Here is a 21,665-nt window from a genome sequence, read left to right as displayed (position 1 = left end):
TTATTCTTATTTCATTTTTGTCATTTTTGATGTTTTCAGAGCCATAAGGAGCCACTGGTAAGTTGTATGTTTGGTCATAATTATTTACTTCTTTCTTCCCTTTATGTGAAGTACAGTTCCCCACCCCCATCGATTCTGGGCTTGGCCATGAGACTCTTTTTCTTGAGTGGTTTGTGGCAGATGTGGTATATGCCACAACCAATTAAAAAGCACAAGCAGCACTGCAGGTTTCTGGCAGCCCCTTCTGCAACTTCTCATTGCTGTGAAAACAGGTTGTCCCAGATAGGGCCACGTCTCCAAACTGGCCCTGGAATGAGAAGTTGACCTGCAGCCCGCTGCAGACCTTCACCCAATCACAGCCTTACGTTTCATGAATGCAAGAAGTCCCTGGTACTCTGGGGCTTGTTTATTACACAGAAAAGCTGTCTAACACAGACCTTGGAGTTTGTCACACTTCCTCTTCTATAGATAAGGAGAGAGGCCTAGATTTTTTGTCAGTTGATGGGAGAGTTTGGACATCAATTCTGGACTCCTGACTTAATTTTGTTTTTGTTTTTGTTTTTTTAATGAAAATACCTAGCTTTTTGTTATCCTAAAATCTGGAGGAATGCAACCCAAATAGCTTGAAATTTGGGGTCATAGTACTACCTGGTACTGCCCTCTTGGTCTGGCATTGGTTTTTAGAAAATAGGTAGCAAAATATCTAGAAAATAAACAAAATGCAGTATCAATGTCAAATGAAATATACTTCTACCCAAAAGCTACTGCAATCTCTTAGGTCCACACTTGTTTGATAGTAGATAGAATGAAATGCAGTGATCTTTGGGAGTGCCTCTCAGGCCCAGGTCTTTCAATACACACTGTTAATCTAAAATATACATTTCAAAATCTTTTTTTTTAAAAAAAATTTATAAAAGAAAACTTGAATTTGAGGATGAATATAATTTCTTAATTTACCATCTCCTTAATTCCATGACAAAGTCTCATATACTTTGATGCCAAGTGAGGGAGTCTAAAATTCTTATTCTTTTCCTTTGTGAAATTCAGATGGAAAGATCCTATCATTATGTGCTTCAGTACATCAGACTGGTCCTAAGTACATTTAACTTTGTCCTGAAGTTTATTTTATGGTTTAGTATTCATAGGAATGAATTCATTTTGCTACAACACTTACTCCTTAAAAATTCAGAGACTAAACTGCTAATTAAGTTCTAAAAAAATTATTAACATACTGCTTTCTTTTGCATATCAATTTTTAAAGAGTAAAACCAGTCATATGCAGCAATATTTCTCCCTTTTTATGGAAAAAATAATACATCAGTACATGCTTTAGGAAATGAATGTGTCATTTAATAACATTTATAACTACCTTTTATTATTGTTATTTATTATGCTTTTCCAAACAAAGAAAACAAAATGTAATAAAACTAAATGGGTAATCAAGTAGATTTTCTTTTTCTATTTTTTTGTCTCTCCTTATTTGGACCACACACAAATCTTACCTTTGTGAAAAAACATCCCTGTAAGGACTGCCATGTTGCAATGCAATTCCATATCCCCGATCAGCAACGGTGTTTCCAATGGTGTAAAATGAACAATCTGGGTCATTGATAGCCACATATTCCAATACAGCTGCATCCCATACAAACGCATAATTTCCATATTTTACCTGTGAAAATATGGAGAATAAAAGCAGAAAATAGGATTTAAGTTTGGAATTTTAAGTTATACAGACAAGGTAAAAAATATTACATTTGTGTATATTTAGTTGTATAAAAACATGGTAGGACCTATATTTCTACATACATATTCTGAATGAGAATTTGGCTTTTGGCTAATTTAAAGCTCTGTTCTCTTGGAAATGAGATAAAGTTAGAATGTTGTTTATGTTTCCAGGCAACATAGCTTATAGTAGTAAATCTCATCTGGACTGGGAAAACAATAAATATATGAAAAGAAGCCATGTCTTTGAGCTTCTCTGAGTGCAGTAATTCTTGTAATTGGACTTGTCTCTTTGGGGACATGGAAGTTACACTTTTTTAGTTATTACGAGAGATATTGGCTTCTAACACGAGGTTATTAGGCTTCTAAGCCAGGTAGGTTTTTCTACTCACCCGATATAGGTATTGTCTCCTTGCATGTGATCTATATTCTATCTTTTTAAATGTTTTTTGTTTTATTTTTGAGGGAGAGAGAAAGACAGAGTGTGAGTGGAGTAGGACAGAGAGAGAGGGAGACACAGAATGCAAAGCAGTCTCCAGGCTCAGAGCCGTCAGCACAGAGCCTGATGTGGGCTCCCACTCAGGAACCCTGAGATCATGACCTGAGCCAAAGTCCAAGGCTTAACCGACTGAGTCACCCAGGTGCCCCTGCATGTGACCTATATTCTAAATGAATGTTGTAAGTCAAACTCTCACTGAAGAAAAATAATTAACACTACCCTGCTGGCAAGACATATTTCCTATCTTATGTTATTCTAAGTTATCTGTTGCCAAGTGTGGTCTATGCAAATTTTGCAGCTGGACTTAAATGAAACCCTTTTGTTGGGCATTGAAATGAGGAAAAAATAATTATACAATCTTCCCTCTCATCATTTAGGAAACATAACTTGATCCTGGTTGTTTACAACACCTTTTAGTGATTATCTTTTATGTATAAGTGTGACTTTTCCCCTAAATTACAAATTTATCAAAAATAAAAGGTAACCTTAATAAAATTAATTTAAAAATTATGTATAAATATAGAATTTAAGTCACAAAATAAACAGAACTAATAATTAAATCAAATATTCAGCTAGTTTGTTTGTTTAGAAAGCAATTTCTTGCTAAATCTGACTAGGGAAAAAGAAAACTTTTACATATAAATACAGATAGAGGAAGTGGTATCAGCAACATGAAGGAATAGGAGGTCTTCTCATAGAAACAACAATTTGGCAGCCATCCATGAACAAAGTACCTTTGTGGGAGCTTTGGGATCCTTGTTGTGTAACTGTGACAGAATCTAAGACTGAATAATACTTTCAGGAGACAGGGCTGTTCTCAGTGATTGGCTAACCAACTGTTGTTCTGTCTACATTCCTGAAAGCAGCCTATCCCCTTGAGGACTTAACTCCAGTACTACAAAGGTAGAAGACAAAGATGCCCATTCTCACCACTTCTATTCAACATAGTACTAGAAGTCTTAGCCAAAGCAATTATACAGGAAAAAGAAATAAAAATATCCAAACCAGAAAGGAAGAAGTCAAAATATCTCTGTCTGCAGATGATAAGATCATATATGTAGAAAATCTTAAAGACTAAACAAAAAAAGCTGTTAGAACTAATAAAGCAATGCAGTAAAGTTGCAGAATACAAAATCAGCATGCAAAAATCAGTGGCATTTCTATACACAAGCAATGAACTCTCTGAAAAGGATATTAAGAAACAATGACATTTATAATAGCAATGAGAATAACAGAATACTTAGGAAGAAATGTAACCAAAGAAGTAAAATATTTATATGCTTAAAGTTACAAAAGAGTGAGGAAGGAAATTAAAGAAGACATAGATTAATGGGAAGAAATCTTGTGTTTGTGTATTAGAAGAATTAACATTGTTAAAATGCCCATACTACCCAAAGTGATCTACAGATTTAATGCAATCCCTATGAAAACTCCAATGGCATTCTTTTTTTTCCAATGGAATTATTTACAGGAATAGAAAAAACAATCCTAAAATTGACATGTAACCACAAAGACCCCAAATAGTTAAAGCAATCTTAAGCAAGAAGAACAAAGCTGGAGGCATCATGCTTTCTGATTTCAAAATATGTTACAAAGCTACAGTAATCAAAACAATATGATAGTGGCATTAAAACAATTAGATCAGTGGAACAGAACAGAAATTTCAGAAATAAAACTATACATTTACAGTCAATTGATGGTCTATAAGAGTTCCAAGAACATCCAATGAGGAAAGGATAGTCTGTTCAATAACTGGTGATAGGAAAATTGGATAGTCACGTGTAGAAGAATGAAATTGGACCTCTATCTCACACCATATACAAAAATCAACACAAAATGGATTAAAAACTTAAATGTAAGGCCTAAAACTTAAAACTCATAGAAGGAAACATAGGAAGAAAGTGTCTTAACAGTAACCTGGGCAGTAATTTTTGGATATGAGACAACCAAAAGCCAGGCAACAAATGCAAAATTAGATGATTGAGATTGTATCAAATTAGAAAGCTTCTGTATATATAATGAAATAATTAACTGAGTGACAAAAGCAAGCTACAGAATAGAACAAAATATTTGCAAACCACATATCTGATAAGGGATTCATATCCAAAATACATACGGAACTCCTACAACTCAAAAATGGCAAAAAAAAAAAAAAAAAATAACCCGACTAAAAGATGGGAAAAGGACATTTCTCAAAAGAAGATATATGAAAGGCCAAAAGATATATGAAAATGTGCTCAACATCATTGGTCATCAGGTCATCAGGAAAATTCAAATAAAAACCACAATGAAATATCATCTCAAACCTGTTAGAATGTCTATTACCAAAAAGACATAAGATAACAAGTATTGGTGAGGATGTGGACAAAAGGGAATTCTTGTACACTGTTGGTGGGAATGTAAATTGGTACAGATATTATAGAGGTTCTTCCCCAGATTAAAAGTAGAACTATAATATAATCCAACAATCTCAATTCTGGTTATTTATCTAAAGGAAATGAAACCAGTGTCTAAGAGAGATATCTGCACTTCCATGTTCATTGCAATATTATACACAATAGCCAAGATATAACAAGAAACTAAATGTCTGTCAAGAGAGGAATGGATAAAAAATATACAATGAAATATTATTCATCCTTATAAAAGAAGAATACTCTGACATATGTAGCAACATGGATGGACCCAGAGGACATTATGTTATGTGAAATAAGTCAGACACAGAAAGACAAATACTGCATGACCTCATATTTATTTAGAATCTAAAATAGCTGAATTTACAGAAGCACAGAGTAGAATTGTGGTTGCCAGAGGTTGGTGGGTGGGAGATAGGGAAAATGAAGAGATATTGGCAAAAGGACACAAGTTCCAGCTATGCAAGATCAGTAAGTTCTGGAGGTTTAATGTATAGCATGGTGACTATAGTACAGAACCTGGTGAGTGCATGGTGAATATAGTTTATTGTGTACTTGAAATTTACTAAAAGGATAATTCTTAACTATTCTTATGACAAGCAAAAATAAAGGCAATGATTTGAGGTGATGGCTATGTTATAGCTTTATTGTGGTGATCACTTTACAATGTATATATGTATCAAAACATCAAGTCGTACACATCAAATATATAGTACAGCTTTGTGGTCAACTATACCTCAGTAAAGCCAAAAAAAATACAGATAGTTAAAAACTGGAAATGAAATAAGTTATTTATATGGAGTAAAAAATAGTATGCAGTATTCTACAGGAATAAAATTAAAATATCGATAACTTTGATAATTTCCTGGGAAAAGAGAAATTATCAAATTTTCTCAAAAGTAGTAATTTTACTAGCACAGAGAAAGAGCTAAATAAAGTTGATACTAAAATATGAGAAACAGCCATAAATTTGAGTGTTTTTTTCTCCCTAAAATATCAGCAAAATGCTTTTAATGGTATAATAAAAGAATAATGTATTATTAAACAGGAAATAGTAACACTGATTCAGTATTTGGAAGATTACTAGGATAATGTATCTTACAAATGAGGCTTTATCAAATTTTTAAATAATCTTTAAAAGACACCAAAAGACATTTGACAAAATTGAAAACCATTATCATCTATCTACATTCCTATCTACCTAATAAAGTAAGAACAGAAAGATTCTTGCTTAACAAGGCATAGAATAACTACTTCAAACTACCCCCAAAATTAACATAGCTGTTATTATTATAGCCTATGAAATAAGTAAGGAAGCAAAAATCTGATCAAGTATCCCAACAAAATTATCATTATTTGATGACATAGTTATGAAACCCATGAGAATCACATGAAAAAAATATTAGAAAAATAAAGATTTCAACAAAGAGATTGGTTATAAATAAATATATACAAATCAGTTGCTTTTCTATTATTATGTCAATAAGAGAGAAGACATAATTTAAGTAAAAATATCCTTTTACAGTAAATATAAATGCCTAGGAATAAATTTAACAACAAATGAAAAGGGACTATATAAAGAAAACTTCAGCACTTGATTGAAATAGACTTGAACTTGTTTCTAGATAAGACATAACATATGCCAAAAAGAATAGACATATAATTGCAAAATAAATGCCAATTTTACTCAGGATTTTTGGTATTTAATGAAATCTAAATAAAATGTCAAAAGAATGTCTTAGGACTAATTAAAATCTTTGCATATTTACTTGGAAGAAATCAGATGAGAATAGCAAAGAAATTAAAAAAAATTTTTTAACGTTTATTCATTTTTGAGAGAGAGAGACAGAGACAGAGAGACAGAGTGTGAGGGCAGGGAGGGGCAGGGAGAGAGAGGGTGACACAGAATCCAAAGCAGTCCAGGTCTGAGCTGTCAGCACAGAGCCTGACACAGGGCTTGAAACCCATGAACTGTGAGATCATGACCTGAGTTGATGTCGGATGATTAACCTACTGAACCACCCAGGCTCATACAGGCGTCCCACAAAGAAATTTTGAAAATAAAAAGTGATTGGAGGGACACCTGAGTGGCTCAGTTGGTTAAGCATGAACTCTTGATTTTGGCTCAGGTCATGATCTCACAGTTTGTGAGACTGAGCCTTGTGTTGGGTTCGGCACTGACAGTGTGGAGCTTGCTTGGGATTCCCTCTCTCCCTCTCTGCCTCTCTCCCCTGCACTCTCTCTCTCTCCTCTTTCTCTCTCAAAATAAATAAATAAACTTAAAAAAATGATTGGAGACTTAGAACATCAAGTAGTAAAATATGTAATAAAGTTTAAAGATAAAATAGCATGGGATTTGTTTGAGAATAAAAAATCAGTGGAATAGACAAAAAACCTACAAAACTGATAAAAGTATGTAAATATTATATATAGACTGTATTACAAAGGTCATAATTCAAATCAGTGTGGAAGTATGAAATATTTTTAAAATGGTAGTGAAACAGGTGATTATTTCAAAAAGGTCAATATTAGAGTACTATGTAACACCAAAATAAAAATAAATTACTATAGTATAACAAGCTAATTATAATAAAAAAAGAATTTAAGTTAAAAAAAAGCCCACAAAGCTAGAGAACATGTAAGAATGTATTTTTCTTATATTGGAAAAATGAAATATCTAAATATAAGAGGAATAAAATATAAGTAAATATTTGATACATTTAATTACTGCATTTTTAATATATTTGCTTAGACCAAGTCAACATTAGATATTTAATACAAAGTTTTTCATGAAATATGGTCTAAAACCTATAGGCCTATTTACTGTGCTCAGTGAATACTTACCATCTTTTGTTGGGGTGAACCCCAACCAAACTATGAGATGATGAAATAGAGATAAAAATTCTTTCCTTGAAAAAATTATTCAATGCAATAATTCAATTCAATTTAATTCAATCTTGACAATTTAAATTTAAATTAAAAAAAAATTTAAATGTTTATTTATTTTTGAGAGAGAGACAGATCGCAAGCAGGGGAAGGGCAGAGAGAAACGGAGACAGAGAATCCAAAGCAGGCTTCAGGCTCTGAGCTGTCAGCACAGAGCCCGATGTGGGGCTCAAACTCACAAACTGTGGGATCATGACCTGAGCCAGAGTCAGACGCTTAACTGACTAAGCCACCTAGCCACCCCTAAATACACTTTTTTAAATGAAAAATGAGTAATATAATCAGGAAAGGTTTTATATACATAAGGTTTGATGTACTTATAAAAACTAACAGATTCTTGGAGTGTTGGTATGAGAAAGGGGGAAACACTTGGTTAGATTTCCTCTACACTGATTATTCATATCTTCAGTCTTATACCATATATACTCACAGGCAGGATTATACTCATGTCCCACAGCTCTTCCTCCCCTTTTCTGATCTTTTGCACTAATTAACGTAGGGGTGGAAAACTAATTTTCCCTCTACTCTTTGGAGTTCTTAGGTGAGACCCCTGTAATAAAAGACAGATGAACAAGAGGAAAACAAAAAGAAGTTTACCAACATGTCATACCTCATGTATACATGAGAGATACTCTGGGAAAAATGAGTACCTACCTCAAAAAGGTGATTTTAGAATTCAGCTATCTAAACTGGAAAGGAGAGGGGGGAAGCAAGCTTTTTATGAGAGAGTAATCATATTTATGAAAGGTGAATGGTCTTTTGTAGAATAGATGAGAAGTGTGATCTTTTATGACAAAGTTTGTCTAGATATGGTGTTCACTTCTAGTTACTTCTCCTGTGATGTGAGTCATTCCCTGTTGATGAAATCCCAGGGAGGGGATTTATGACACTTGAGTTCCTTTCTGAGAATTTATCTTTAGGTAAATAAGGGTTGTTTAGAGAAAGCTTCTCCCTGCATTTGCTGTTTTTCAAGTGCTTACAGCTCAAAATCATCAATATACTAAGGTAGTATATTTTGGGGTGGCATATTCTGTTACCTTTAATTACCAACTTTCATATCTACTTTTAGCTTACTAGGTCTAAACATACAAGTAACAGAGATAGCAGTGACCCTGAAGCCTCCTCTAACAAGCTACTTTGATTTCTGCTTTTCTCTTCTTGCAAACAGCCACTCTGGCCTCCTAGATTTCCTTGCACTTCTTTATAACTCTCAAGGGACCTCCCCAGTTGGGGACATATTGCTTTGCTATTAGAAAAGTGTTCTAGCATGGCTGTTACTGCTTTGTGAACTGTAAAGCTCAAATTAAATGTATATTAACATTATCATTGCCATATATACGTGTTTCTAATAATTCTAATGTTACAAAGCATCATGAATTCATTTTTAAAGAGAACCACTAAAACAGTATGATTATAGCCTGTAGCAATACCAGTGAAATGTTGTGTAGTAACCCAAACCATTTTAGCTTTTAAAAATATCCTTTTTTTTTTTCATCTACTAAAACATAAAATCATTGTCCTTTGGATAGTTTTTTACCACTAGGTTAAAGCTGTCTACAAAATATGCATCAACAAAACCTAAAGTCACTGTTCAACAGGATAACAATGGAAGGTTTGAAAATTTTCAGTCCATCTGACTAGGTGATGGGATATTACTTAAAAATTTCAACTAGTCTTGGGGTGCCTGGGTGGCTCAGTCAGTTGAGTGACCGACTTGGGCTCAGGTCATGATCTCATGGTTCATGAGCTCAAACCCCGCATTGGGCTCTGTGCTGACAGCTCAGAGCCTGGAGTCTCCTTCAGTTTCTGTAACTCCCTATCTCTATGCCCCTCCCCCACTCACACTCTGTCTCTCTCTCAAAAATAAACATTAAAAAAAATCTAAAAAAACTTTCAACTAGTCTTTGCTCTTGAAGTCATATTTCGATAAGCAGCTACATTGTAGGCCACTGACTTATTTACCAGTGGATTCCATGCCAAGTGAGTGCTTCATACAAGTTTAAACAGAGGGCAAAAGTGCATCCAGAAGCTTTATGTCATCAAATTCCAGGCCCCATTTATGCTACAGGGAAAAGAAGCCAAAATGGCATCTACCTCCAATATTGTCAATCTCTGGTCCCTAAAATAGAGATACCAGAATGCTGTGGGGATTAATGGAAGGTGGTAGCTGCTAATGCTCAACACCTGTGTCCTTATAGTGGAGCTGAGATACTAATAGTCTTGATGGATTTCTCATTGTTGAGATGAAACAAGGCTTAATTTCATTTCCATAGTATGATTAAAGTACTATTTCTTTGAATTCCACTTTACTCATAATCATTATGCATTAACTTGAAGATGTTGAAGGGATCTGTAAGAAATACAAAGGTAAGACTTGGGCTCTTGCCTTCAAGCTGCTTACAACTCAGTAGTGGAGATAAGTCAAGTACTACTTGTAACACAAAGCTTATGATGGTATGTACCATAAACAAAGCTTAAAATGTTAAAGTGGTTTAAAGAAAGGGAAATTGACTTTCACTGAGGTAATCAGGGCAGCCTGCTTAAATATTCTGGTAACTGAATTTGTTGTACAAGAAAACCCCAAATATTTAAGTTCCTTATGTTTAGTGCCTGATTAAACACAGATACTCTTTGGAAACCAGTTTTTGTTCATGCACACTTTTTGAACGTTCTAGTTTTCTGCAATTTTCCATCTATCAGGTGAAGAACTATAAATATTCAATGTTATTTTCTCAAATATTTGCATTTCTTGCCAAGTAAATTGAAGGATGGGAAAAATGTATTTCAAAACCTGCACCTGTGCTTCTCATCATGTTTTGGATTATGGCATATTTCTTTTCTTCTGTAGAATCCTCTTGTCCTGAATGCCCCAGGTTTGAATCCTCTACTGTGACCTAATGCTGAAAGCACTTTTCTTTTCAATTCATTAGGCAGCCATCTCCTATAATAACTGCAGAAGTCCACACAATAAGCAAATAGACTTTCACTACCAGTTATCCCAATGACTTTGGTTTTAATTGGGAAGCCATATTCTTTCTCGCACAAATCTTTAACTGAGAAAATTTCTTAAAAGTGCACTTCAAAATGTATAGCTACAGAGATACATCAATGATAATCTTTTTTTTTTACTAAAAAAATCAATGGGACAATTATGGAAAGATGACATTTAAACCAAAGTGTAAGATGAGATATCCCTTCACTGAAGGGATATCTGTCCTCTGATGTCTTCCTCATTTATAAAGAATTTTTTCCATTCTTAAAAAATGCCCTTTACACACAAGTTTATTTGTTCTTCCCAATACTGTGAGGCAGCTGATATTATGATGCCTAACTCAGATGTGGTAATGGAACTTGTTCTAAGTGTTATCAATGACTAGATTTGAAACTTCAGCTCAAGGTCATCTTTTTCCCACTACATTAAAGATCAGTTTCTGGGAGATACTTGCTATAGGAATTTAAAAATATGTGAGATATGGTAGCCTTTGCCTTCAAGGCAAAGCCTACCTAGTTTGAAAAATAATATTTATACAAATAAAAATAATGCACCATAGTATAAAGCAAGAGCCATGAAAAGAATGCAACTTGTTTAATGTTATATGATCACACTATTAAGATAAATAAAAGTTAAGCTTTTAAAAAACAGCTTGCCTATTACTCAGCCATACAAAAGAATGAAATCTTACCATTTGCGATGACATGGATGGAGCTAGAGAGCATTATGCCAAGTAAAATAAGTCAGTCAGAGAAAGACAAGTATCATATGATTTCATTCATATATGGGATTTAAGAAACAAAACAGATGAACACGGGGAAGAGAAAAAAAGGTAAACCACAAAACAATTTTTTTTTAAAGTTTATTTACTTATTTTTGAGAGAGAGGGAATGAGTGGGGGAGGGGCAGATAGAGAGGGAGAGGGGGATCCCAAGCAGGCTCTTTGATGTGGAGTTCATGCAGGGGGCTCGAACGCATGGACTGTGAAATCATGACCTGAGCCCAAATCAAGAGCTGTATGCTTAATTGACTGAGTTACCCAGGCACCCAAACAGACTCTAAACCATAGAGAACAAACTGGGCGTTGCTGGGGGGGAAGTGGGTAGGAAGATATGTTAAACAGGTGATTGGGATTAAGGAGGGTACTTGTGATGAGCACTTGGTCTTGCATGTAAGTGGTGAGTCATGAAATCCTACACCTGAAACTAATATTACAATACTATATGTTAACTAACAGGAATGTAAATGAAAACTTGAAAGAAAAAAAACATAAAAATTCTCAGCTACAAAGAACTATTGGGATGAATGAATATCTGGTTTATATGATTTTGGACGATTGAAGCCTGTTGATTTTGTAGTTATTGCTATCTAAGTATTTCAGGTTTTCAGGATTAAAACCAAAGCAGAGCTTTTTAAAATTAAAATAAAGGCTGCAGGATGGAAACTTATTATTTTTCCTCACAAAATAAAAACCAAAAGGCCCGAGAACAAACTGGGAGAAATAAATTCTAGCTTTGCACACCAAGCTAACTTCTTTACAATTTAAACTAATGGTCAGTAGGGGATAAAGTGATTGTGAATTACAGGCGCAAAGAATTATGATTAACCCAGAATCGATCTACGGTGGTCCTTATAATTCATTGCCCACATAAGTCCTTAAGATGGGATGGCTTTAATATTTATGACATATGGTTCTAGGTGGTGGCCTCTCCCACTTTGAACAAATTAATAATTTAGCATCATTCATCATTTCGTCTGAATTTATCTAGCAAAATAAATCATGCCCAAGTCCATATTTTAGTGCTTAAGACTCACTTTAAAAATATATATGGCTTTGTTTACTGCTGCCTTAATTGTTGGCCTACTATATTTTACCTGCTATTATTTTGAAATTTGAATTTGTGCTCCAAGATAGTCATCACAGGGAATAGATTTTCACAAGGAAGATATGAATGTGTTTAAAATAGATATCAGCTATTTAGAAAATATCCTTTTTTAACCTGGAAAAGAAGCAGTGTATTTACTTATAAATTTTATCTTTGCCTCTCTTTTTTGAGGTCATTGGAATACTAATTTTTTCAAGTTTATTAAAGCATTCTGGGAATGTGAAAAACTAAGCACAGCTAACTTTTCCACTGACAACTTTCTCTTGAAACAAATGGCTACTAGGGTCTAGAAGACAGAAGGGTAGTAAGGCCTGGAGTTCTGGATAATTCTGTGTGGGGAAAAGACTAAGAATTCTCTCCTTCAGGCAGGGTGAGTACCTGAGAAAACCAGCAGAACCTCCAGGGAAGGCAATGAATAAACCAAGTTTGGGGCAATGCTTTTCTCACAATTTGGATTTCAAATCTTCCTGCTCTCTTTCCTTAGATATTTGTCCCCATGAATATGCCTGTTCTGCTGCCTTTATTTAAAAAGATTTTTTTAAATGTTTATTTATTTTTGAGAGAGAGACAGAGATGGAGCATGACTAGGGGAGGAGCAGAGATAGAAGGAGACAGAATCCAAAGCAGGCTCCAGGCTCTGAGCTGTCAGCACAGAGCCTAATGTGGGGCTGGAACTCACAAACTGTGAGATCATGACCTGAGCCAAAGTCAGATACCCAACCGACTGAGCCACCCAGGCGCCCCTGTTCTGCTGCCTTTAAATTGGTCAGGAAGGAGTTGAATAAGTGGACACAGATCTGCCTTCATGGAGCTGGGACACAGCAGAAGACTGGAGAGCCCCAGCTTCCTCCAGGTTCCTCAGCAGGGAGATTTGTGAATCACTTTCTTCTATACTACTGGTCTATAAGGAGAGTGACATTTCAACTTCTGTAGCAAGATGGACAATCCCTAGAATAATCCAACAATCAGATTTGAGTCCTCATAAACTGATAAAGAAAAAAGACAACCCATAGAGTAAGTGCCACATTTAGAGAGGGGAAGTTGAACCTGAGCAAGAAGAACACATTCTGGGACAAGAGCATTGTGGTACTAGTAAGAATCCAATTTTAAAAGAAAAATAAGCAGGGTATTTAACCAGATTCAGTTGTGAGCCTAAAAAGATCTATGTGGCTATAAACTAACAAACAAACCTCAATTTCTCAACCAAAAAATTGAACAGATGAATTGAAGGAGAAAATGCTCATTGGTCCTACAGGCTCAAATGGAAGGACTAGGATGACAACTGTCCCAGTTGGCCTGTGATATCCCAGTTGTAGCAATGGAAGCTCTACATCAAGGGGAACTTCTTGCGGGGCTGGGGTAGGGGTACAGGTTTTTGGTAAGGATACAGAAGGTTGGGGTCCAAAATCCATACCACAGGATAAAAGATAGGGGCTGAAAGTGATGATTTTTGTAGCAGATGGATATGACATGGGTTATTGGGAATTGAGTATGGTGGAAAAGGAAATGAGAAAGCATACAACAGAGACTGTATCTTCCAACTTGGGGATGAGGCACACCAAAAGTTTTTGTGTCTTCCAAAAGGCACCAATGCTCAGCTGAAGAGAGCAACTGCTAAATTAGTTTGGGCATAGCACAAGAACAAACACACATTATCGGATTGTTCTCCTCATAGCTCTCTGAAATGGGGTAAAGCTAGATTCCCTGATTCTGAGGTTGCAAATAAAATGTGTTGTGGTAAACAAAAAGAGGAAATTTTGATAATAGATCAGCTGAGACTCTGTAGTATAGATTGACTCTTTTGGACTTTACCTGAATGATCATGTTTTCTACAGTAAAGTTAGGAGTCACATAATGTCAACAATAAAAATAATCACCCTCGCTCTTAGGTATTTTGATTTAAACAGTGTAATGTCAAATTGTTTTCCTAATTTCTATGAATATGTTAATAAAACTGCATAAAAAAAAACAAAAGTTGACTGATAATTTGTCCAAATACAAAGACAATCTACAAAGAAATGTAAACTTCATCAAATTTGATTCCATAGCTAAACTTCTTACCAAAGAAAATTAAAAGATCCTACCTGCGAAATATTCTGTATATCATGTATATAACACTGCAAAAAGGGGCATGGTTTGCTTACCTGAGATAGTGAAGCTTTCATTATTTAAAATTTTTATCATTTTTTTATGTTGTCAAAATGTGAGAAGCACTCAGGAGATTTTACTTAATAGAAATGGAAAGAGATGGCTTTCTTAGACATTTGCCTACAAGATGGCTATTAATTTTTCAAGTATAGATGGCCATAAAGTCACATATTCTAAGTGTGAAACAAGAAGAATGTTCTCTAGTTTGGAAATACATTGAGGATAACAATGAAGAAAAAGATCACCATAAAAGAGAAATTTCTATGCTGCTTTTCCCAACACTGTTTGATGATTTTTTTGAAGAAACCATAGTGTGCTTGGAAAAAGATGAACTGACTACACCTGAGTTGTTCAATTTTATGTGGAGATTATGACAAAAAGCTGCAGAGAAAAAATGACACATTTTTTGAAATAAGATTACTTCATAATAATAATAATAATAATAATAATAATAAAAGGTCACCAGAAAACAGAAAAGGCAGCTAAAGCTATAACTTCTGCAATCCAGCATTGATTTCACATGTTCAAAGTACCTCTGTGCTTTAAAATCATTTTGCCAAGAAACAGGACTCTAACTTAGGATAACATTCAAAACGTTTAAAAGTGGTGGACATCTCAGACAGATTTAGTCTATATGATAGATTTGTAGATGCAAAGTTTTTGATTGATAAAAAGCTGGTCTTTTATTTTTAATTCTTTTTATGTTTATTTATTTTTGAAAGAGAGAGAGAGACAGACCTCAAGCGGGGTAGAGGCAGAGAGAGAGGGAAGCACAGAATCTGAAGCAGGTTCCAGGCTCTGAGCTGTCAGCGCAGAGCCCAACATGGGGCCTGAACCCACAAACTGTGAGACCATGACCTGAGCCGAAGTATGACGCTTAACTGACTGAACCCCCCAGGCGCCCCAAAAAGCTGGTCTTTTAAAAGCAAGCTTTTAGAATCGAAGTGTATGGAAGGCCAGAATCCAATCCCTACAAGTTAACACACCTGCTATTGCTGATAATTTTTAATTCCTAAGTATTTCATGCTCAAACATTTTTGTTAACAGCATATTTAGATTGATACCATCCCATTGGGATGACACCAGAATCATTATAATGTGGGTTAGATAAGAGCAGATTTGCAAGTCAAAGTGAATTTTATGTTTAGTTATTTTAGTTTTACCACTCTATAAAAGAAGGATGTGCTAAAGGTTGCAAGCAATTCAGAGAAGTATTTTTGGAAAGGGAAACAGAAAGGCTAAAATCATCATACAGTATCACGCACGGCACTGAAAAAAAATATGCCATTGTTGTTACTTAATATAGTAAATGTTTAATTATATGTTTAAATCTACTTATGCTTAATTAGTATTTTTGTATTTGTTTCCCTTTTGAAAAGTCTTGCCCTTATGTGTCTTAAATATAGTTAAAAATTTAAATCTCTAATACAGAGTTTAAAAAAGAACAAAAATAACTGCTTTACCAGAGGATCAAAAGAAAACTTAGTAAAATATTGTCATATTTTATCACCTATATCATTTGTTTAACTAGTAACTATCAGTTACTACTATTTGACAGTTAACCTAGTTCTATTGTTTTGTTTAAACAAAGTAGTTTTTTAAGTAAGAAATGAATAATACAGAATAATATATAGTCCCAAATAAAGGTCTTTTTTCATGTTTTTATGTTGAAGTAATAATACATCTATATAATTATATTATTATATGTTTTTGGTGTGGTGTAGCTGTGTTATGGGTTGTCTAGAAAGTTGGTAAATATATTAATAAACGTTTTTGGCATAATTAGCTGTCTGTTTGTAATAAATAAAATCAAACCTTTTTCTAACTCCTCCCAAAATAATTTCCAGTTGGATTAATAGTTCAAAATAAAATAGTAAAAGCCCTGCAAGAAAAATAGGGGAGCATATGTAATATATGTTAGGAAAGACTTTTTAACCAACATATGGAATCTAGAAAGTATATATTTGTACAGCAGACTTTTTTAACATACATTTTATTTTTAAAGGCATTTTAATATGCCTTTGTATGGCTATATATATATGTATGTGTATATATATGTATGTATATATATATGTATATATATATATGTATATATATATATATACACACACACAAAGTGAAGACCATCAGATTTACAAAAAAAAGTTGGAACATGGGGACAAAGAATTAATACTTATAAATATATAGGTGTTCCTCTAATTAAGCAACCTTTATTCTAGCAAAGAATAGAGGATGCAAAAGAAAAATAGATAAAGCATCTGGAAAGGTAATTCTCAGTAGAACAAATAGACGTGTTCAATGAGCGTATGAACAATACCCAAACTCATTAGTGATTAGGTGAATACAAAATGAAATAACAGGAGCCTACTACTTTATATCTATTGGTCTGACCACATTTAAATATATTGCTGGTGGAGATGCATTGAAAAGTGTATTCTCACACATTGCTAGCGGAAACGGGAAAATGTTATAGTCTTTTTCAAAAGTGACATCTGTTCAAATTAAAAAAAAATATAGATGACATTTGGCCCAGGAATTCCATTCCCAGCAATATATCTAAGAGAAATAAAAATTTTAGATTAATGCACAAGGATTCTCAGTGTATCATTGTTTCCTTGTGGCACCACATTGGAAACAGTGGTAATGTTCATCAATCATAAAATGATGACGTGTTCCTGCCATGAAACATTATGGAAATATTAAGAGGAATCTATTAGAGCAATACAAGGTGTCATGGAAGGATTTCTATGATGTACTTGCAGAATGGAAAAAATCAAGGTGAGAAATTATTTATAACATAATCTCATTTTAAAAATCAACAATGACTCCAAATTATATAACTATGTGGGACTATATATATAAATATTATTATTATTATTAGAAATGTTTAGAGAAGAATATGGAAGAATTAATATGTCCTGTTGGTTTTCTTTTGAGGATAGAAAAATAAGGGTTATGGATGGAGGTAGAAGAAGAGAGAAGAATGGGAGAAAGCCAAGCTGAAAAGTAAAAGGAAACCGAATGCTCTAAAAATGACATGTGTAGATACATTTACACTTTTATGAGATACATACATGTGTAAATATGTAATTAAAGGAGGTTATTTTTTAAAGTCAAGTTTATTGAGATCTAATTTATATATATAGTCAAGTTTGCCATTTTTAGGACTCTAGTAAGAAATACTGAATAAAAACCATGAATATTTTTGCTTTATGTTTAGAAGTTTTAAATGGCATCATTAACATATATAGTTAAATAACAGTTAGTTTTTGAACTCTATGCTGATTTATAAATTTATAGGTACTAGGGTATTCATAATTACATACTCACAATCATTTGCTATCATAACTGACTCATTTCTATTCATTCTGGGGGAGTCATTGACATACACTTAACTTTAAACTAAACAATATGTTGATAAAAAATCAAAATTCTATGTTAATACAAAATGCTAATAGCAGAGGTTTGGAAGAAATCCAACATGCATATGTTAGAATTGCTGGGTCTTGCCAACTTTCTGTCTACATTTCCCTTCCCCAACCACACTTTCTATTGGTGTGTGTGTACATATTCTAAAAGAATATTAAGTAGATAAATTACTTTTGAAGCTATATTGTAAAACAAAACAAATCCTAACACATACATCTCAACTTTTATAAGTAGTCAACTTTATCTCTAATTGGGTTTCCTTTTTGTGCCTTTGCTCTTATTTCTTATACATAATTATAGTTTCTTAAATGGCTTATATGTTTTTTTTGCCCTTGGTTCTTTTATATTCATTTTATTTTGCTAGGAATGTTTTCCTATCCACTCGTTTCTTTCAATCTTACTCTGTCCTATCTGTTTCAATTTGTCCTAATCCTTTCAGAGTTGGAATTGGTTTAAATGTCACTTATTCATGGAAGTTCTCTTTGACCTTCAGCCTTAGTGTCCCTCCTATATGATGCTATTGCACCTTGTATATACTCTTAGAACAGCATTTTAACACACTGGATTATACTTGCCTCTTTTCATTCTGCTCAACCCCATGTAACTGGAAACTCCTAGAAGACTGGGACTGCATCCTTCTTATCCAAGTACCATTGCCTCCCCTGTGCCTAGCCTAGGGTCTAATATTATCAGGAACAGGCACCTGATATGTATTTCTTATTTAAGGAACATTGCTTCATTTCCTTTCTTTTGGTCACTAAGACCACCATACTTTTAACTTCCTATTCCTTCAACAATCACTATATTCCAATTCTCCAACATTGATAAGAAAGACCAAATAAGAACAGAAAGTTGTGACAGCTCAAAATTTCTGCCATGCACAAACAGATCATAGTGTCCTGTTAGGACAAAGGTATGTGAATAAGGAAACATTATTACATTAAATCATCTTCTGTGAAGTAGAATAGTTCCAGACTCGTCAAGTAGAGGTATGATTCAGATATCACTCTTCAGTAGACTGTTTTGAAAGATTGGCAGTGTTTCATATCTTTGTTGTCCAATATGGTAGTCACTAGCCACATATGGCTACTGAGTACTTGAATTGTGGCTACTGTGACCAAAAAACTGAATTTTAAATTTTATTTAATTTTAATCCACTTACACTTAAATAATCATATGGCTAGTGGCTATAATAATGGCATCACTAATTAGAAGTATTTGCTTCTGTGAAAGAGTATGACTTTGCACCCTTATAGAATCATTAGAGAAACAGCCATTTTTGTTATATAACCATAGATGGCCTTGGATTTCTACTTAACTCTTTCGTATGTATGTATGATGATTCCCAATTACCTCAAGAGCACCTTGAGAGCAAATAAGTTTTTCTAGACTCACCGTACAGACAATACTTAACTGAATTAATTGCTTCAAGAAGGAACATTTATATGAAAGGTAAGGGAAAATATCAGCACTTGACTATTGCTTAATACTAAAAAGGCCTGTGTAATGCCACAATCCTCCCTGAAAAACAAAACGGGAAGATTTTCTTATAAAATGAAGTGGAAAATGAGTAAACTAACTCTTAGATTAAGATTTGGTGTTGGTGATACCACTCACTGCTCATGGCAGGTTTTAAAATACTAAATTCAGCATTTTCACATTATGACTTTGTCATGTTGTGGAAACATGATGACATTTCAAGATGATGGTAGTTCACAGTCTATTACACATTACAGAAAAGCATTAAAAAGGAATTTATATGGTGATCAGTTGTCACAGTTCAGTATCACACCAACTTCTTGGGCCAGCAGTGAGAAAATAAAGGTGTAATATTACAGGCTTATTCCTAATTATTTGGTTACCTAAAAGAGAATAGATGCTTTTTGCAAAGAAGCTGAAGAATTAGTTTTTGCATCAATTTGGATAAAATTCTGTAAGTGACTTGATGAACAGATTACCATCATAAATGTTTATGGACAGGTCAACAAACGGAGAACACAAATTCTGGTCAGAAATGAAACTGAATCCTAGTAAGCATTTTACAAGAAATACTTTTTTAAAAAAAAAATTTTTTTTCAACGTTTTTAATTTATTTTTGGGACAGAGAGAGACAGAGAATGAACGGGGGAGGGGCAGAGAGAGAGGGAGACACAGAATCGGAAACAGGCTCCAGGTTCCGAGCCATCAGCCCAGAGCCTGACGCGGGGCTCGAACTCACGGACTGCGAGATCGTGACCTGGCTGAAGTCGGACGCTTAACTGACTGCACCACCCAGGCGCCCCTACAAGAAATACTTTTGAAGTTCCACTAAAACCTCAAAAATACAGCCAAAGATCATGTTTTGGTTGGTTTAATCTTATACAGATTCAATTACTGTTCTTTCTTATAGATGAACTTTTGGAAACTATCAGCATGTAAAAACAATTCAGCACTTGGGATTGGTGTTACAAAAATGCCTTAGCTAAAAATGGCCCTTAGTTATTAGAGCAGTTTCCAATTTATTTTTATTTTTTACTAAAATTTTTTAATGTTTATTTATATTTGAGAGAGAGCATGAGCAGGGGAGCAGCAGAAAGAGATGGAGACAAATCCGAAGCAGGCTCCAGGCTCTGAGCTGTCAGCACAGAGTCCAACTTGGGGCTCGAACCCATGAACCGCAAGATCATGACCTGAGCCAAAGTTGGACGCTTAACCGACTGAGCCACCCAGGCGCCCCAGTTTCCAATTTATGAAAAGAGAAAAGAATGATAAAGGAAATAAGCCTGAAGAATAAGAATGAAGAATAAGGCATGAAAATAGGACATGGTCCAGGATACTCACGTATCTATGGTATGACAGTATGATAATAATATGATGTGTGGGGGAGGGCTGAGTCAGGTACTTCCTAAAGTAGGTATATACCCTGTATATACTATATAATCTATGCTATGCTATATTTAACCCAAATCATTTAATCCAACTCAAACGTTAATCATGCTATATTTAATCCAAATCCAATCAAAATATCAAATACCACAGTACAACCACCTGTAGCATTTTTATTGACATAAAATTTACATATCATGAAAAGCACAAATTTTAAATGGCTAATTCAGGAAGTTTTGATTAAAATACACTTGTGAATCCACTACCCCTGTTAAGATACAGAATATTTCCATTGCCCTAGAAATTTTCCTTGCCCTCTTCCAGTTAAACTTCACCACTATTTGGATTTCTATCATCATAATAGATTAGTTTTACCAGTTCTTGAAATTCACATAAATGAAACCAAATAGTTGTACCCTTCTGTCTCTGGCTTCTTTTGAACAATACAATGGTTTTGAGATATAGCCACATTGGTTTGTGATCAATAGTTCTTTCCTGAATATTTCTTGTAATATTGTAGCTTGAATAGACCATAATATATTTTCCTATTCCCCTGTTGTTAGATATTTGGGTTGCTTCCTGTTTGGAGCTATTACAAATAAAGCTGTTGTAAACATGACTGTATGTCTTTTATGGATGAAAATTTTCATCTCTCCGAGGTAAACACCTAGGACTGGAACTGCTGGCTCATGGGCTAGGTATATGTTTAGTTTAGTAAGAAACTGCCAAATGGATTTTCAAAGTGGTCTCTAAACAATTTACACTCT

General features: G+C 34.2%; 1 protein-coding gene across 3 annotated transcripts in view; it reads right to left on the bottom strand.

The window, feature by feature from the left end:
• GRID2 (glutamate ionotropic receptor delta type subunit 2) overlaps nucleotides 1–21,665 on the bottom strand; it is a 1,486,895-nt gene that overhangs the window by 150,677 nt on the left and 1,314,553 nt on the right. For all 3 annotated transcript variants that reach the window (XM_078445882.2, XM_078445880.2, XM_078445881.1), the window contains exon 14: nucleotides 1,503–1,669. In XM_078445882.2, coding sequence (XP_078302008.1) covers nucleotides 1,503–1,669 — 167 coding nt within the window. The remainder of the gene's footprint in view (nucleotides 1–1,502; nucleotides 1,670–21,665) is intronic.

The sequence above is a fragment of the Panthera onca genome, chromosome B1 (genome assembly GCF_046562875.1).
Source record: "Panthera onca isolate mPanOnc1 chromosome B1, mPanOnc1 haplotype 2, whole genome shotgun sequence".
Lineage (NCBI taxonomy): Eukaryota > Metazoa > Chordata > Mammalia > Carnivora > Felidae > Panthera > Panthera onca.
The sequence above is the reverse complement of the archived record's forward strand: the minus strand, read 5'-3'. Positions and strand labels throughout refer to the sequence as shown.